Here is a 17,728-nt window from a genome sequence, read left to right as displayed (position 1 = left end):
TTCTTTTTTCTTTTTCTTTTTTTAATGTTTGTTTGTTTATTTGTTTATTTATTTATGTCTATGGAAGGTTTGGATCATTTAAGAATTGTTGATCTTTTCTAGCTTCCTACCTGATTCAGGAATGTTTTTCAGAGGGCCTCTGGCCATTGGTTACCCTAAATCCACTTAAATGCTTTCTTTTGATAGGAGGTCCCTAAGCTGACAGGCAGCCCCTTTCATTGCTGATCTGCTCTAGCTAATCCTAAATCTCCTGCCCAGAAATGTCTCCAGCATTGGTTCCAGGGTGACACCCAAAGACTGGGTTCCCGTTCCACACCTCTTCGGCTTGCCTAGAGCTTCATGCTTACCCGAGGTTCCTCATCAAAAGCTGCAGATAAAGGTGCAAAGACAGTGAAAGGGCCCGGACCGCTCAGATCTCGCACAGAATGTTCCTGTGGGAAGGAAGGTGGGGCCACATGGCAGGTACCTAATTAACATACGTACAGTTTCAAACAAATACAGAAAGTCAGTGGTGACAGAGGGGAGTGAAAACTGAATCTGGAGATCTGTGTTTTATTTAGTCTCAGATTCAAATTCATTCTTAGTCTTTGTCATTGAAATAATGTTTATTTTTATCTGGTTATAAAAATAACATATGTTGGGGTTTCTGGGTGGCTCAGTCAGTGGAGCCTCCAATTCTTGATTTTGGCTCAGGTCATGGTCCCGGGGTTGTGGGATCGAACCCCAGGTTGGGCTCTGCACAGAGTGCAGAGCCTGCTTGAGATTTTCTCTCTCTCTCCTCCGCTGCCCCTCTCCCCAACTTGTGCTCACTCTCTCTCTCTCGGAAAAAAAAAATATGCTTATTGTATTAAAGATTTGAAAATATAGCATGAAGAAGGAAATAACTACCCATAGCCCCACTGCCTAGATGCAACCTGTTATTTTTAGGTATTTTTTTCCAATGTCTCTTCTACATGCAAATATTTTACATAATTGGGATAATTGATTATAAGATGATTGGTTTAGCTATGCTAATTGCCTTCTTGCCAATGTTAAGAGCCTGTGGTTACTTATATTTTCTTCTAGGTTTTATGATTGTATTCATTTAGATATATATTTTTAAAGTTTATTTATTTTTGAGAGAGTGGGGGAGGGGCAGAGAGAGTGGGAGAGAGAATCCCAAGCAGGCTCTGCACTGTCAGTGCGGAATCCGATGCGGGGCTTGAACCCATGGATCGCGAGATCATGACCTGAGCTGAAATCAAGAGTCAGACACCTAACTGACTGAGCTACCCGGGTGCCCCTTATTCGTTTATATTTTTATCTTTTATTTTTCAATATATCTGGAACTTATCCCAATGTATGATGTGCATAAAGACCTAACTTAATATTTTCACCCGGAGTTAACCAATTGCCCCAGGAATGCTTCTTTCCTCTGGTGTGATGGCAGTTTTTGCACACAGTGCATTCTTCTATGTAGAATGGGCCAGAAACCCACGTTCCCAGACTTTCTTCTCCCTTCACTGACTCCGGAGGCTACAGTTTCTCTGTATCTGGCTGGAGACCCAACTCCTACAGCTACAGACAGACACACATGTTCTTACCAGCAGCTGGAAGAAGTATTGGGATGTTTTTGGGTTCTTGGGAAGCTCCTGGAAACAAAGATAGAGGAGGGTCACTTCATGTCTTGGGTTACACGCAAGATCAATTCAAGGTTGTCGCAGGGCAACTTCTGTAAGTTTGAGAGTCTTTACCACACTTTCAGCTGGAAATCTGCCCTCGTGGGTCTTCTTTTTCAAGCCCCACCTACAGGCTTCCCACCGATGTTCAGAACGACTATGGGAACATGCTGTGAGTTCCAAAACCTTGCTGGAGTCACCATCTGATTTATCAAAGAAAGGTCTAGCCATTTCCAAAAGCAGTTAAGGTTTAGAAGCACTTTTTAAAGTTCAAATATTTAAAAAAAAACAGTTATAGGTTTATGGAAGATTTAATTCCTCCATTAACAAGCATATTTGATTAGCCAGAATGCTCTAGTCCCTCTTTAAGCCAAATAACAGAACGTTCACTTTATAAAGGGGTAGAAATCTACAAGTATCATTGCTCCTCATCCGCTATGGCCAGTACAGATGCCTGTGGGTGTGCACACACACATATGTTCCAACGGCATCCACATCAAGGTAATGCCTTTGAGTTACAGTGTGCTCTATGCACGTTACGTACATTACATCGGCTAACAACCCAATGGGGTTGGTACCATTAGAATTTTTTTTCTTACAAATTAGAAAGCTGATGCATAGGGAGGTAATGTAATTGCCTAATGTCTCATTACTGATTGACAGAGTTGAATTCACACCCAGGTGCTTCTGACTCCAGAACTCATCGATGTGAGGATTCTCATGGGTAGATACAATCTCTTTCCATTGCCAATTTATATAAAAGCAGGCTTTCACATCTTTGTAGAGCTTTACAAGTTACAAAACTCTTGCACAGCCCTTAGGGACCTGGATTCCTAGCACAGTGAGGCAAGTAGGGTTCGCTCTATGGAAACAGGCCTTTCGTTACCTGATAGATGTTGCCGCGGCAGGTGAGCCCATCCCCGATGTAGTTTGGCTTGCAATTACATGTCCTTTCTCCTTGTCCAGTGTGATTGCAGATGGCAAATTCACTACATCCGCCATTTTTCTGGTAAAATTTCCAAGGGGTGGGGGGTAAGAGTCAGCCCGGTTCGCTTGCCAGGTCTGCCAATATTCACAAAGCAATTCTGTACTGAAATGTATTTTTGTACCCACCTTCTAACTGACTGGTTTGCACTATTGCCCTTCTCCTGAACTTGCCTATTAACTCCCTATAGTAAGAGCTATGTATTCACCCAGCCACGTATCCCAAGAGGGCGAGTCCAACCGAGCAGATCTCCAGCTGTAAATGGACAAGCCCAGAGGTGCCAAATGGAAACTTTCTCAGCACACGGGGGGTGACTAGAAACGGACCAATCTTGCCCGACAGTTCCCAGCTTTAGGCTTAAATCCTGCTCTCATAATGGCCAGGTAATAGTCATCAGCTAGAAGGCAGTTGGTATAAAAGAGATAGAACACACTGTCCTTGTCCACAAAGAGCTTAAAAACTGTGGAAGATGGGACAGAGACCTAAAAATAGAAACAAAGCAAAGTTCAATGCAAAGCCAACATCCATAGGAACACCAAGAAGGAGTCTGCAGCCTAAGCAGTTTCTAAGTGGGGAAAGAATGTGAGCTTAGGAAAAAGAACCCCGATGGGGTTGAGCAAAGAAGGAGGTCAACAGACGTAATGCTCGGCTATAAAATCTTCCTTCCCTCTAATGCTTGTTCCCAGAGCCTTAATGGAGCATGATATTTGGGCCCAGGAGGGACTTCCTGTCTGTCCCAGATTCCTGCCTCAAGCAGACACAGCTCAGTGAGCTCTTCAAGACCAGTTGCCATCTCTTAAGGCAACTGGATTTTACCGTCCCGATACCCGGCCTGCTGTAAGAGCACCAAGACAAACCCCCTCTTGTGCCACTTTCCTGCTTCTCTCTGTCAACAAGTCTACACGCTCTGGGTTCCCTCCTACCTCACGGATATGCCCTTCCTTGCTGATCTGACCCCACACCCACCCCTTCCTGCCCTCACAAACCCTTCCTGGTGCCTTCTGAAACTCATCACCATTAACAAACTCCCAGCAGTCTCCAGAAAACTCTCTCCGCCTCTTACTGAAGACGAGTCTGTCTCCCGCAAACGCTGCTCCCCCGCACCCCGCAAGCAAAGCTGTTTTCGTGGCCTGGGGCTGGGGTAGTGTCTTTCCTACTGAGCTTCCAAACTACTTCTACTGCCTCATCCTTCACAGAACCCAGCTCCCCGAGAACACACGGAATCCATGATGGCCCATTTCTTTGGTCCTGGTGGTGGCGCCTGGATCACCAGCTTTCCCTTCACACCCGTGGCCATGCTTGGTGGCGTGAACATCTCTGTCAGTGGCCTCCGTCTACACCCTGCGTCTGCCACCACCTCTTGGCCACCCTTGGCTTCGTCTCCACATTAAAGTGGACCCCTCCTGAGGCTCTCCCTCAGGCATCCTGTTCTTTCTGACCACCAGCTTTCATCATCTCAACTCCCCTCTTCTAATGCTGCAGCTCCAGCCTCCTTTGACCCACAGGGGCCTCCCCTCCTTCCAGCTGCTTCTCTCTCACCCACCTGCCCGGTGCAGTTGGCCCCTGCTCCTAGCTTTGTCCCGGCACAGCGGCTGACACAACGGCTTGGTAAACCACTGCCTCTGGGCCGGCCCTGACTCGCGGGGCACTGCGGGACAAAGTCACACGTGTGTGATGTCCGCACCTGCCTTCAGAGCTATCACGTCGGTGCTCATCCAGAGAGCAACTTTTCTCTCTCTGGGGAAGACAGTTCACACCTTCACTCCTCCCTCCAACTCTCAACCACTGCCCCTCACTCTCAGCTGATGGGCTCACCTCATACCTCATGGAGACGTAGACACCCCACCTTCCCGCCCTGACGTTCACCACCTGCCTGCGCCTGGTCACCAACCCTACTTTCCTTACCTAACAAATGAACTAACAACTGACGGTCTGACTCGTCATTTGCACACGAGGCGTCTGTCTCTTCCCCCTCAGTGTAAACTCTTTATGGGACGAGACTTCACTCGTCCACTTGGTCACTGATGAATTCCCAGTGCCTAAAATGGTGCCTGGGAGCCGGGGAGCTGCTGTGAGAGGTTTCCTACTGGATATGTAGAAATGTGAGCCGTCTCTGTCCTCACGGGACTAAGAACTTATTTAGAGCGATCAGACGCATTTTTTTTTAAAAAAAAAATTTTTTTTTCAACGTTTTTATTTATTTTTGGGACAGAGAGAGACAGAGCATGAACGGGGGAGGGGCAGAGAGAGAGGGAGACACAGAATCGGAAGCAGGCTCCAGGCTCTGAGCCATCAGCCCAGAGCCTGACGCGGGGCTCGAACTCACGGACCGCGAGATCGTGACCTGGCTGAAGTCGGACGCTTAACCGACTGCGCCACCCAGGCACCCCGATCAGACGCATTTTTAAGCTAGTTCACAGTAAGGGCTCCACAGAGCATGTGCCCACGAGTGACTCACTAACTGACTGGCTCACTGACGAACGAACTGATCGGCTAATGATCTACCTGACTAACAGCCTGACTGACCGACTACCTGCCTACCTACCACTGGCCCTGCTCCTGCCTGGGGCTCACCTCTGGGCTCTGGGGCCCTTTCTCCTCATCCACTCCTGTACCCTCCTCCTGGAACATTCCACCTTCTCTCCTTCAGTATCAGTTTCCTTCTCTCTGTTGGACTGCACTCACCAGCGTAAAAGCATGCCTTAACACTCATCTTGCAAGAAAACAAACTTTTGTTCTTCTTGAAAGGCTCCAGTGGGTGGTGGCAGTCATGGGTGCAGTGGCCAAGAGTTAATGACTCTTGTACCTGACTGTCAGGCGCAAGATGGTTCATTGCATTAGTTGCCAAGACAAGGCGGCCATTGAAAAAACCAGGTGGAAATGGTCCTTGAAGAGTCGCTGTGCAAATAAAGCTGCATGGGTCTGCTTGTGACAGCCCCATGCCCCAGCACCCTGTTTTCTGCAATCATTTCATGTGAGGACATGTTCTCCTGAGGCATTTGCCAGATCGACACAAGGGGACGATCGGGATGAAGCTCAGAGAGGAAGGGCTTTAACTATGTGGCATCTGGGCTGTTCTTATACCCACAGCTGGAGGCTCCGGGTGGGCAGTGATATGAATAAGGGAAGTACGATGCATACATAGACAGCACTTCCTCTGGGGCTGACCGCTTTATGGGAGGAACAAGAACCCCTGAAGTGGTCAAGGGTGCAGCCTTTGAGTAAGACAGACATGGATTCAAGTTCTGGCTGTGCCGTTCGCTTGCTCTGTACCTAAAAGGTATGCTCATGTCCTAAGCCCTTGTATCTGTGCATGTGACCTCGTTTAGAGAAAGAGTCTTTGCAGATGTAATTAAGGACCTTGAGAGGAGAGCATCCTAGATGAGGCAGGTGGGCCTTAAGTCCGCGGTAGATTTTAGTAGAAGAGAAGACACCAGCACAGAGGTGGGGACAGAGGCAGAGAATGGAGTTTCTCCAGCTACAACTGGAACCTGAGGGGAAAATACGCCCCAGGGCCCACAAGCGGCCTCTGCATGTGGCCTCCTTGATGCGCCGTCCCCCGCAAGGCAGGTAGGAGGCACCCCAGGCCGGACGTCTCCGGGCCTCGGCACCGGAGCCCTACTCACGGTTAAGCAGGTGTTGATGAACGTGCAGACCTTCCCGTCGCCAGTGTACTTGGGCAAACAGTTACACACTGCCTGTCCGGGGAGGGGAGGGAAACGGGTTATTTCACAGAGAGATTCTGCTGGCTCTCACGCTCCGGGTCTATGGTGGTCACGGTGGCGTCACAAGGGTCTATATGTGATATTGGCAAGATCTATCCTACGAGGGTAATCGTCATCCTACGTTTAGCGCACTCGGCACATTTCACTCTAGCACTGGGATCTCCTACGGAGCCTGACTTTGCTGCCAAGAGGCTTCATTTCTTTTTTAATACATTCTTACCTTATTTGGTCCCTTGCCTTCTTGGCACTCACCCCTTCTGTCACTTGGGTTGGTAAAAGCTCGGGTGCAAGGAGGCTAAGCTATGACCCACTCCCATTCACACGGAGACCTTGTGCCTCTCCACCCAGGCTCAGCCCCAAGGCACCGGCCCTGGGAGATGCTGGAGGGGGGGCTTTGGCCTCACATGGGTGGCCCATGTGAAAACAATCAGTCAGACCCACTGTTTGGCCAACGATGTCAGTGGGGGCTTCAACTTGAGGGAGGGGACACTGTCCATGGGAAGCTGGGGACTGTTTAGTTCACCCCCATTTCCCCGGTGCTCTGCTCAGGAACAAGGGCACGGGAGCAGGCAGGGTTGAAACCCAGCTACGCTCTAGTTACCTAGTTCTGCGCCCAGAAGGAAGGGCACTTGCTCCTAATGCGTCCACCAGAGGGGCGGCTTTTCTTTTCCAATCCACCCAAGACACACAGGAGAGGTGGCTCTGGTCTGATGTCTGCTTGTTAGAGCCTGGACTCACTGACAGGGTCAGCCAGGGCCAAATGGCAGATTTTCACTCCTCTGCCTCTTCCTTTCTTCTGGGTCCTGACCTTGACCCAAACTGTTACCAAGACACCCACCAGCTGCCCCTCCTGGGCTTAGGTCCTGTCCCAGAGATCAACCCTGGGTCCCTCTCATTGCCTTCTAGGTCTGGAGAAGGACTTGTGGACACCCTGAGCACCAAAATGCTTCTAGGTTTTCCTTTCTCCATATGTGGTTTGAAATACGAGCTCTGCTGAACCCCAAAACGTGTCTAAGGTAGCCAAATACTGCCTGTTCTGGTTTTCAACAAGACTATATGTGTAAACACACACACACACACACACACACACACACACACACACAATTCTTTCAAAATAAGGGTATTTTTTCCCCCTTATTTTTGGGCTCTTTAGGCACCTGCTTGTTCTTTTTTTAAAAATTTTTTTTAATGTTTATTTTTATTTTTGACAGAGACAAAGACAGAGCATGAGCAGGGGAGGGGCAGAGAGAGAGGGAGACACAGACTCGGAAGCAGGCTCCAGGCTCTGAGCTGTCAGCACAGAGCCCGACGCGGGGCTCGAACTCACAGACTGTGAGATCATGACCTGAAGCGAAGTCGGACGCTCAACCGACTGAGCCACCCGGGCGCCCCGACACCTGCTTGTTCTAATCATTGGGAGAACTGGCACTGAGGTTGCAGCCTAAACAAGGTTGATAGAACATTCCATGGGACTTCACTTCATCATCCAGTATCTGATGTATATAATTTCCTGACTATTGTGCTTGTTTGGGCTGCAAAACTCACTGTGTTAGGGAGTATGTGATTATCAGAGGGCCTAAAAACATTATCTTTTTAAAAAATTAATTATTTTAAGCATACTTATTTGTTTCAAGAGAGACAGAGGCAGCACAAGATGGGGAGGAGCAGAGAGAGAGGGAGAGAGAGAGAATCCCAAGCAGGCTCCGTGCTGCCGGTGCAGGGCCCGACGTGGGGCTTGAACTCATGAAACCACAAGACTGTGACCTGAGCTGAAACCAAGAGTCAGACACTTCACGAGCTGAGCCACCCAGGTGCCCCTAAAAGTGCTATCTTATGCTGTGGCACATGCATTTCAAGGCCTCAAGCCAAAGAAGATGATGCCTCAGCTTTCTAGGCATCAGAAAGCTGAAAGGAGAGCATCGTGGGAAACTTTCTAGGTGAGTCTGGAACCATGTGGTGTTTGCAGATGTCTACCCCTCCCCACTCAGGAAGCCCCTTCTCCCAAGAACCCCCTGGTCCCCTCACAGCCACCATTTCTTATTCCCAAAGACTGGCCTCTTTAGGGATTCTTTCAGAATTCCCCCCTAAAATATTGGTTTTATGCTGCTGGTGCCCATAGGTCTGTTCTCAACCCCTTTCCCTCGGGTGTGGGTCTGAAGATCCAGGAACTTGCTCCTAGGAAAACTTAGGACCCTGTGTGGGGGCGGGGCTGAGCTCACCTGGTTGGGCCCCGTCTGTGTGCACTCTGCATTCTTGTGACAGCCACCGTTGTTCTCCAAACATGGGTTGATCTCTTTAAAACAAAAAGCCAGAACCTGGCATGAAAATCCAGCCTCCTTTTCCAATCAAGACATCTTGAGGAACCAGGCAGGATGGCTAGAACTGGACAAGATGTCAGTGTGTCAAAGTGTGTCAGCAGGTGTCAAAGTGTGATTCAGTTTTCTGACAGCTCTGTGGCAGAAGTAAGCCAGCAGGGAAGGTACCAGATACGGTTTCTCAGAATCAGCTCCTGTGGGCTGGGGCTGTGCCAGCAGGGGCCTCATCTGTGGGCTTGCTTCTGTCCCGCTATTGAGTGAATATGAGCATTTGCAGCCAGGGACTTGGAACAACAGAATCTTGGATCCAATCCAACATGCTGGGAAGGAAGAGAGTTAGGAATGAAACAGTCGCTTGTAACTCTCATCATAAAATTGGTTCAGGGACAGATTCTAAATTTAGAAGGACATTTTGATGAGGACCAGGATATTTGCTTGGTGTTAAAGCATCTCCCTATTGGTGGCTTATTAGTAGCAATGGGGGAGAAAGGAACTGTACAGTGGAGAAATCAGACAACACCTTGACTGCGTGGTCAAAATTAACGTCACAAAAGAGAGGCAGCTGGAAATCATGAGCCTCCTGTATGATAGCCTGAGAAGGATGCGATATCACTCCTGTGATATCGAGTCTAGAATGCACAGTCTCAATATAATCATGGAAAAACATCAGAAAACCCCAAAGGAAGGATATGCTATGAAAAAAAGTTGGGGTGGTGGCCTATATTCTTCCAAAATGTCAATGTCATAAATGACAAAGCAAGGCTGGGGAGCCATCCCTGATTTGAGGAGACTAACACATAACAGCTCAATATGATGCCCACCCCTAAACTACTTCCTGCACTTGAGGAAAAAAGCCAGAACAGTATGTAATTGGGTCAGGGGACAAAATTAGAATATAAATGGTAGTTAGACAAAAGTAGTATATTAATGGTAAATTTGGGGCACCTGGGTGGCTCAGTCAGTTAAATGTCTAGCTCTTGATTTCAGCTCAGGTCATGAGTTCACGGCTGTGAGATCAAGCCCTGCCTCAGGCTCTGCACTGAGCACGGAGCCTTCTTAGAATTCTCTATCCCTTCCCCCGCTTTCTCTCTCTCTCTCTCTCTCTCTCTCAAAATAAATAAACATTTAAAACAATAGTAAATTGACTGAAGTTGGTAACTGCAGTGGCTATGTAAGAACTTATCCTCATTCTCAGATATGCCCAAGTATTTAAGGATAACGGGAATATGAGAAAAGTCTACTCTCGAATGGTTTAGGAAAAAGAGGTACATATATAAAGGGAACAAATGATAATGCAAGTGAAGCAAGATGTTTGCAATAGTGAATCCAGGTAAAGAGCGAGTGGGTCTTCTTTTATACCATTCTTGCAATACTTTGGTGTGAATGTATTTTTTTTACAACTAAAATGTTAAAAGTCAGACAGCATATGATGGCATACTTTTAATAGTAGAACAGTGTATAGCCATTAAGATAATGATTTGGAGAAACACTTACTTTCTGGGAGTGCTGTTCTTTTGCATTGCTAAGCATAGTAAGTATTATGTATCATAAGACAGAACTGTTGTTTAAACAAGTAGGTGCATCCATAGCAAATGAAGTGATACGACCATAGGAAGAGTGGTTATTTCTAGAATCTACCCACCCCCCCAACATATATGCATTCTCTAATTTTTCTACAGTGAGAATGTGTTATTGTATAAGAAAGGAACTAATAAATGTTACAAAATTCAGTCAGCACCATCATGCTTAATTGGAAAAAGTGTCTCCCTTTTTTTCCTTCCCAAGCGATTTTTGGACATCACACACCTTCATACCCCTGTGGTCACCTTTACACACCTCATACGTTCCTGCACAGACTGTTCCAACAGTGGCATGTCCTAATAATAGGATCACTTACCGGGGCTCTGACCGTAAAGCCACTGCCACCGGACAGGTGAAGGATGGTACCCACCTAGGCACACGATGCCGTCGCCTGTATAGCCTGCCTTGCACACACACACCCGGCTTCCTGGAGTGGTTCTTTTACAGTCAGCCTTGGCAGAGCAACCTCCATTGCTGGTCTCACAGGCATTGATGGCTACAGAAGGGAGACGCGACACAGAGCCCAGCCGGGGAGAGAGGGGGGGGGAAAAAAAACAGTGATGCATTCTTTACTTGCGTGAGAAATGGAAGCTACTTCAAAATGCCGGGCACTGGATTAAGTACGGATAATTCAAAAGAACGCAGAGCATCGGATGTCTTCACTGGTGGATTCTACCAAACATTTAAAGAAGAATAAATACCAATTTTCCCAAGCTCTTCCAAAAACTAGAAGAGGAGAGAAGACTTCCCAGTTCATTTTATGAGGCCTGATACCAAAACCAGACAGAGCCATCTCAAGGAAACTTTATACATCAATATCCCTCACAGGTATAAACACAAAGATCCTCAAGAAAATACTTGTCAATCAAATTCGGCAAGAAGAATAATACACCATGACTAAGTGGGACTTATGCAGGAGTGCAAGGTGGTTTAACATTTAAAAATCAGTTAATGTGGGGCGCCTGGGTGGCGCAGTCGGTTGGGTGTCTGACTTCAGCCAGGTCACGATCTCGCGGTCTGGGAGTTCGAGCCCCGCGTCAGGCTCTGGGCTGATGGCTCAGAGCCTGGAGCCTGTTTCCGATTCTGTGTCTCCCTCTCTCTCTGCCCCTCCCCCGTTCATGCTCTGTCTCTCTCTGTCCCAAAAATAAATAAACGTTGAAAAAAAAATTAAAAAAAAAATCAGTTAATGTACTACAGTCTATCAATCGGATTAAAGACCAATCCACTTGTTCCTTCCTCAACAGAAGGAACAAAAGCATTTGATAATATTCAATACCTTTAATAATAAAAGCTCAACAGGCAAAGAATATAAGGAAACTTGCTCAACCTGATAAAGGGCGTCTATGTATGGAATAGAACTGGGGGTCCAGAACTAAACCCATACATCCAGAGTCAATTGATTTTCCACAAAGGTGCCAAGACATTTCAATGGGGGAGAGAAGAGTCTTTTCAATGAATGATATGGAGACAGATGGATATTCACCCTCAGAAGAAGAATTTGGACTTCAGCCTCACAACATGTACACAAAGTGGATCAAGACCTAGATCCACCTGGAGTCCCACGGTGTGATTTTGGACAAGCCACTCAGTGAATCTGAACCTTGGGGTCCACCTGTTGAGGTTTGTTTGCAGGTTTGGAGACTCCCATCTGATAACATACATGAAAGTGTTACAGAAATGTTGGTCGCTCTCCTATAACCCTGCTTTTGCTATTTCCTAAAAACAGAGGGCAAGAAAAATATTCCAGTTATTTGCTCCTCCCAGCTGTTTTCACGGGCATACTGTGCACATCTTACTGCAGGAAACATCTGGGACCAGGGTCAGGGTGCCTGCACGCTGGGAGAACCCCCTGGGGTAAGATGGTCTAGAAGACAGGTTGGTATGTTCATTGTTCACCACAATCTGGACTGAAGGCTGGCTGGACAAGGTGCTCGAGAGAAATATGACGCTAAGCATTTCCAGTTTTCTAGCACCAAATATGTGGTGGGCACCTTAAGAGTATTAGATCCCATTTACCGAGTGCTCTGTGCAAAGGCTGTTCTAAGCACCTCACCGTTATTAATCTCGTTCTCACCAAAAGGTCCAGGGAGGGAGATTCTCTTACTGACCACAACTTACAGATGGGAAAATGATGCAAAGAGCAGTCAAGCAACTTTCCCAAGCTAATACAAGTTATAAGAACTTAGACTCAAACCCAGGAGAGTCTGGTGTGGGGCTGTTTTAAATTCTGCCTCATTCTGCCATTGCACAGAGAGGTCGTTTGGTCCCCAAACCACTCTGCAAGGGACACAGTTTTATGTTCACTTTAAAAGTGAGCTAAGGGGGTTCAGAGCAAATAAGAGACCCATCCAAAGCTGTGTGGGTAGTAGGAGGAAGAACCAGGACTCGGGTCCCTGTCTGTCCCACTCCAGAGTCCCCACGCCTGGGTCACATGCTAGGTCAATCAAGCTGGTGTTTTCAAAGTTCCCCAGGTGACTTCAGTTGTGGTCAAGGCTGTGAACGGCTGCTTGGAGAAGAGAACAGGTACAATTGTCCCATGCATTCCTAACCCAACACACGCCCCAACCGCTAACAGCAGTTTTCTCGCCCAGGGGGCCTGGTCGGCTGCCCTGTTACATCCAGGGCAGCAGCAGTGGTTGGTGGTGGCAGAATGGTACAGTCTGCAGGACTTGTGCCACCCTTGTAACCCCAGCGGTCCCTTCCTTGCTTGCCTGTGCAGACTGTTCCATTCCCTTGGAATCCTGCTGCACATCTGCATGAGGCTGTCCCGTCCGGATTGAGAAGGCAGCTGCAACAAGAAATGGCAAGTGCCGTTTGTGGGGAAAGAATACAGAACCTCCACCCACTGTGTCCCCAGCGTCCTGGCTCCTGCCCCCTGCTTCACTCATAGGTCTTGCCTAAGGCTCGGAAGGAGAGTCCCTGCCCAGCATGGCCCTGGATGGGCGGCCGAAACTGCAGAGAGTACATGGGTGGGCATCGGCCCGGGATAAGGAGGACAGCCAGCAATCTTTAGAGGGCCACTTATGTCCTCGGAGCCGTGCTTCCCACATTACTTCTCATAACCTACACGCTATCCAGTAGCCCTAACCCGTAGATGTTACTATTCCCATTTACGGATGGAGAAACTGGGGCTTAGAAGCGAAATTGACTCCAGGTCATGCACACAATGAAAATGACAGAGGCTGATCTGAATTCAGGTCTAAGTCCAGTTACTGGGCCAATTAGTTAAGCCATCACACCCCTCTGGGAGTTCGGAGTATGACGTTGAAGTATGAACACATAAGGCTTCGCTGTGAATGGGGAGTAAGGTTTGACAGCAGTCAGGGGCACTGGGCTCCCTCGGCCTCTTTGAAAGGGCCCCTGTGGCTTGAACTGGGGGCAGCAGCTGGCTTTTTTGCCGATTTGCCAGGTAACTCAGGTGGCAGCTTGTTTCAAAGGCTGGATGTGGCAAGCTGATGGTGGCCTTTTCAGAGAGATTTTTCCTTTCATACTTAAATTCATCATAAGTCTTCAGAAAGGGTCTCAGGAACCTATTACCCCGAAGACAGGGCCTGACATGGACACTCCTAGAAAAGAACCCTCTTGGGGCGCCTGGGTGGCGCAGTCGGTTAAGCGTCCGACTTCAGCCAGATCACGATCTCACGGTCCGTGAGTTCGAGCCCCGCGTCGGGCTCTGGGCTGATGGCTCAGAGCCTGGAGCCTGTTTCAGATTCTGTGTCTCCCTCTCTCTCTGCCCCTCCCCCGTTCATGCTCTGTCTCTCTCTGTCCCAAAAATAAATAAAAAAAAAACGTTGAAAAAAAAAACTTTAAAAAAAGAAAAGAACCCTCTTTGCATCCCTTCCAGAGAAAAGCTCAGCGGTACGTACTTGGCGCTGGTGTGGCATACCCCATTGCAGTCGTCTTTGGTGATCTCTGCAAAAGAGAACCAATTGCTGGCTCAGTCCTTTCTTACTAAACCTAACTCGGGAGGTTTCTTTGAGTACTTACTGCCCAGAAAAGATTTAATTCCTCAGAAGTAATGATATGCATAACGTGAGCTACATAAAACTGATGAGCTTATAAATCCTTGTTTTGCCTTGGCTGCCAGGAAGCTCAGCACCAAATCTGAAGGCTGAATATACTGATGGAGTGTCTACTGTATGCCAGGCTGCGAGGAGAGTAAAACACAGTATCCCTCATCAGTGTCTGGAGGTTGATGCATGTTCCTCCCTGGGGCCTGATTTTTCTACTCTTATTTCTATTTCCTGTGTTCTTTATTCTTTCTAGTTTTTCATCATTTTATTATGGAGTGAAATAAACAAGCAAAGCTTAATTATAACTAATATTAAAAGGCTTTTTTGCCTTTTTTCAAAACAGATTATATTTGGGGGTGCCAGGGTGGCTCAGTCTGTTAAGTGTCCAACTTCAGCTCAGATCATGATCTCACAGTTTGTGAGTTCGAGCCCTGCATTGGGCTCTGTGCTGACAGCTCAGGGACTGGAACCTGCTTCCGATTCTGTGTCTCCCTCTCTCTCTGGCCGTCCCCCGCTCACGCTCTGTCTCTCTCTCTCTCTCTCAAAAACAAACATTAAAAATTTTCTTTTTAAATTTTATTTTTAAGTAATCTCTGCACCCAACATGGGGCTTGAAGTCACAACCCTGAGATCAAGAGTTGCTTGCTCTATGAATGAGCTAGCCCGGCACCCCATCCCCCCTTCTTTTGCATTTGCAAAAATAGCCCAGGGACAGGCATATAGCAAGGTACCTATTATCTATTAGCTGAATTAATTCCTAAATTTCCTGGAATAGCATGGGCTCTCGCTCTTGGATGCTCAGTTACCAGATATTTCTCAGCAGGGGAGGATCCAGAAAGAAATCATTAGCGATGAAGAAAGAGTACCCTTTGGGGAGGATGCCCACGTTAACAGCCGTTGGGATAGAATCTCATTAGAGCTGGCCGAGCCACACAGAAGGCCCTGCAGCGGAGACCTGACTGCAAAAGAGGTCTGTTTTGTGTCAGGGGGAACCTTGACAGGCTCCAAGGTGCTAAATGGGTACAATGCAATTTTGTACTGTTATGGATGTTCTTCCTTGAGCCTGGAAGTCTGTGATCTCTCCATTCTCTGTCTACTGAAATCCCAGTCATCTTTTAGGTCCTCCTCCCTGAAACATGCTCTAAACCTTTGAGCCAACTTCAGTTAACAGGGGTGGCTACACGGCGTGCTCTTTTGAGACGGAGGTGGCGCCCCTCTCTGGCCTCAGTGATGCCTGCCAGGTGCTTGGGAGTGGGGAGTTTGCACGTGAACAGAGGAGTTTTCTTCCTGGCTCCAGTCTAGAGGCTCTTTCCTCTGTGCTCTCATACTACTATTTTTTGAACACTCTTGACCACTTATTTCCATTTCTAGGCCGGAAGCTGCGTGTGCACGATGTGCACTGAGACCCGGCTGGAAAACTGGGTGAGTGCCAATCGGTGACTAGCCTTGTACTCTACCCTGCTAAGATGTGTCCCTTGGAGGCAATGAACTTTCTCCTGGAGGCAATGAAGAGTCATAGCAGGTTGTCAAGTCCTGGGGAGGGGGTGGGAATAATGGTCTTACCTATTGCTATGGCGGGGCGGGGGGGAGATGTTTGTGTCACCCCACCCCTCAAATCCATATGTGGAAACCTAATCTCCAGGGTGAAGGTGTTGGGGCTTGGGTCTTTGGAGATGGTTACGTCATAAGCGTGCTCATGAATGGGATTAGTGCCCTTATAAAAGAGACCCCAGAAAGCACCCTTGCCTCTTCTCACGTGTGAGGACGTGAGAAACCAGCAGTTGGCAACCCAGGAGAGGGTTCTTACCAGAGCCTGATGGCACCTGGTCTCAGACTTCCAGCCTCCAGAACTGAGAGAGACATTTCTGTGGCTTATAAGACATCTCATCTATAGCACTTGTTATAGCAGCCTGAACTAAGACACCTGTGTTCTGGAAAGTTCTCTCTGGCAGCCATGTGGAGGATGGAGTGGAGGAAGCTAGGACAGGAGGCACAGGGACAGACCCCAAGCCTCTCACTGAGAGGATGAGCCACAGGATGGGATGTGGATGTTAGAATAATGCAGACATGCTGGCCAGGGAAGGCATGAAGGCCACGTGGGTGGTTTCTAGATTGGGGGGGGGGGGGCAGGTGGGGTGGGCTGGTCTTTTCTCCCAGGAGGGAGAGCAGGAAGAGGAGTGAGTCCGGAGGGCTGTCCTTGGGGCACATTAAGAAACATCAGCGCAGGGGCGCCTGGGTGGCGCAGTCGGTTAAGCGTCCGACTTCAGCCAGGTCACGATCTCGCGGTCCGTGAGTTCGAGCCCCGCGTCAGGCTCTGGGCTGATGGCTCGGAGCCTGGAGCCTGTTTCCGATTCTGTGTCTCCCTCTCTCTCTGCCCCTCCCCCGTTCATGCTCTGTCTCTCTCTGTCCCAAAAATAAATAAACGTTGGAAAAAAAAAAAATTAAAAAAAAAAAAAAAAAGAAACATCAGCGCAGTGTGGTGTGGCTAGGGGAGATGGGCCTGTTCAGATCCTGTTGGGGGAAAATAAACGCATATAACCTCTGCAGGACAACTCGGCAAGAAGTAGCAAACCCTCCCTCCAAAAGTGCAACTTCTTTTTTTTTTAATGTTTATTTTTAAGAGGGGGGGGATGGGCAGAGAGAGGGGGGGGACTGAAAATCCGAAGTGGGCCCCACACTGACAATAGTGAGCTCAGTGCGGGGCTCGAACTCACCTACTTTGAGATCATGACCTGAGCTGAAGTCAGATGCTTAACCAACCTAGCCACCCGGGCGCCCCCAAAGTGCCAACTTCTGACGCAGATATCCCATCTTTAGAAATATCAGAGGATGAATTAGACAAATGCAAAATGATGTATGTTCATGGCAGTGCTACGATGACAATCGAAAATTGGTTTGAGAAAGCATGGTATAGTCATATACTGAGATATTGCATGAAAACTGAAAAATGGTATTTATCTATATTTATCCATGTGGAAAGCTATCCGTTACATACTGTAAAATGAAAAAGTAGGCTGTAGGGGCACCTGAGTGGCTTAGTTGGTTAAGTGTCTGGCTCTTGATTTTGGCTCAGGTCATGATCTCATGGTTTGTGGGATCGAGTTCTGTGTTGGGCTCTGTGCTGACAGTGTGGAGCCTGCTTGGGATTCTCTCTCTCTGCCCCTCCCCAACTTGTGCACACACAATCTTTCCTTTCTCTCTCTCTCTTTCTCAAAATTAAATAAAAACTTAAAAAAAAAAAAAGAAAAAGTAGGCTGTAAAACTGTATGTACAGTGTGGTCTCACACACAGATGTTTATACACCCAGAAAAAGAGTGGAAGGCCAGTAGGTCAATGTAAGACATTAGCGAAAGTTCTTTCCTGCTGTGGGAACGTGAGCAGTTCTGATCTACTTCCTTCTGCTTGTCTTTATTTTACAAACTTTTTGCAGCAAGTAGGAATTACTTGGATT

General features: G+C 47.8%; 1 protein-coding gene across 1 annotated transcript in view; it reads right to left on the bottom strand.

Annotated features, from left to right (window-relative positions):
* Positions 1-17,728, bottom strand: part of STAB2 (stabilin 2) — a 165,309-nt gene that overhangs the window by 37,607 nt on the left and 109,974 nt on the right. The window contains exons 40-47 of the mRNA XM_047066788.1: positions 14,131-14,176; positions 12,976-13,052; positions 10,635-10,760; positions 8,588-8,661; positions 6,270-6,341; positions 2,545-2,664; positions 1,584-1,631; positions 348-431 (exon numbers count right to left, since the gene is read on the bottom strand). Of these exons, the coding sequence (XP_046922744.1) occupies positions 348-431; positions 1,584-1,631; positions 2,545-2,664; positions 6,270-6,341; positions 8,588-8,661; positions 10,635-10,760; positions 12,976-13,052; positions 14,131-14,176 (647 nt within the window). The remainder of the gene's footprint in view (positions 1-347; positions 432-1,583; positions 1,632-2,544; positions 2,665-6,269; positions 6,342-8,587; positions 8,662-10,634; positions 10,761-12,975; positions 13,053-14,130; positions 14,177-17,728) is intronic.

Source organism: Lynx rufus, unplaced genomic scaffold (assembly GCF_022079265.1).
Source record: "Lynx rufus isolate CCGP_SWC_20201006 ecotype Redwood Valley unplaced genomic scaffold, mLynRuf1.p SCAF_7, whole genome shotgun sequence".
Taxonomy (NCBI): domain Eukaryota; kingdom Metazoa; phylum Chordata; class Mammalia; order Carnivora; family Felidae; genus Lynx; species Lynx rufus.
The sequence above is the reverse complement of the archived record's forward strand: the minus strand, read 5'-3'. Positions and strand labels throughout refer to the sequence as shown.